This window comes from Penaeus monodon, chromosome 28 (genome assembly GCF_015228065.2).
Source record: "Penaeus monodon isolate SGIC_2016 chromosome 28, NSTDA_Pmon_1, whole genome shotgun sequence".
Classification (NCBI taxonomy): domain Eukaryota; kingdom Metazoa; phylum Arthropoda; class Malacostraca; order Decapoda; family Penaeidae; genus Penaeus; species Penaeus monodon.
This window is the reverse complement of record NC_051413.1, coordinates 32,612,329-32,612,556: the sequence shown is the minus strand read 5'-3', so window position 1 is coordinate 32,612,556 and position 228 is coordinate 32,612,329. Positions and strand designations below refer to the sequence as shown.

Below are 228 nucleotides of genomic sequence, written 5' to 3'. Positions count from 1 at the left end.
AATCCCCGCAGAGAGCTCCTTGAGGACGTCCGCAAGTTCGAGGAGGCGGAAGCTCAAGGGCGCCTCGGGATCGACAAGAAGCCTTCTGCGAGGACCCTGGCGCCTCTCGGGGATCAAGAGAGACCGATGGCGCTCCTGCACGCGGAGATAAAGCGACTGACGGAGGAGAACGGCGAGATGAAAAGGAGGCTGGAGCAGGCGGAGAGCAAGGTGGGCTGGGGAATGGGA

At 62.7% G+C, this 228-nt stretch overlaps 1 protein-coding gene across 1 annotated transcript in view; it reads left to right on the top strand.

Moving 5' to 3' along the window:
• Window positions 1-228, top strand: part of LOC119591176 (leucine zipper transcription factor-like protein 1) — an 11,362-nt gene that overhangs the window by 927 nt on the left and 10,207 nt on the right. Inside the window, exon 2 of the mRNA XM_037939885.1 lies at window positions 12-210. Coding sequence (XP_037795813.1) covers window positions 12-210 — 199 coding nt within the window. The remainder of the gene's footprint in view (window positions 1-11; window positions 211-228) is intronic.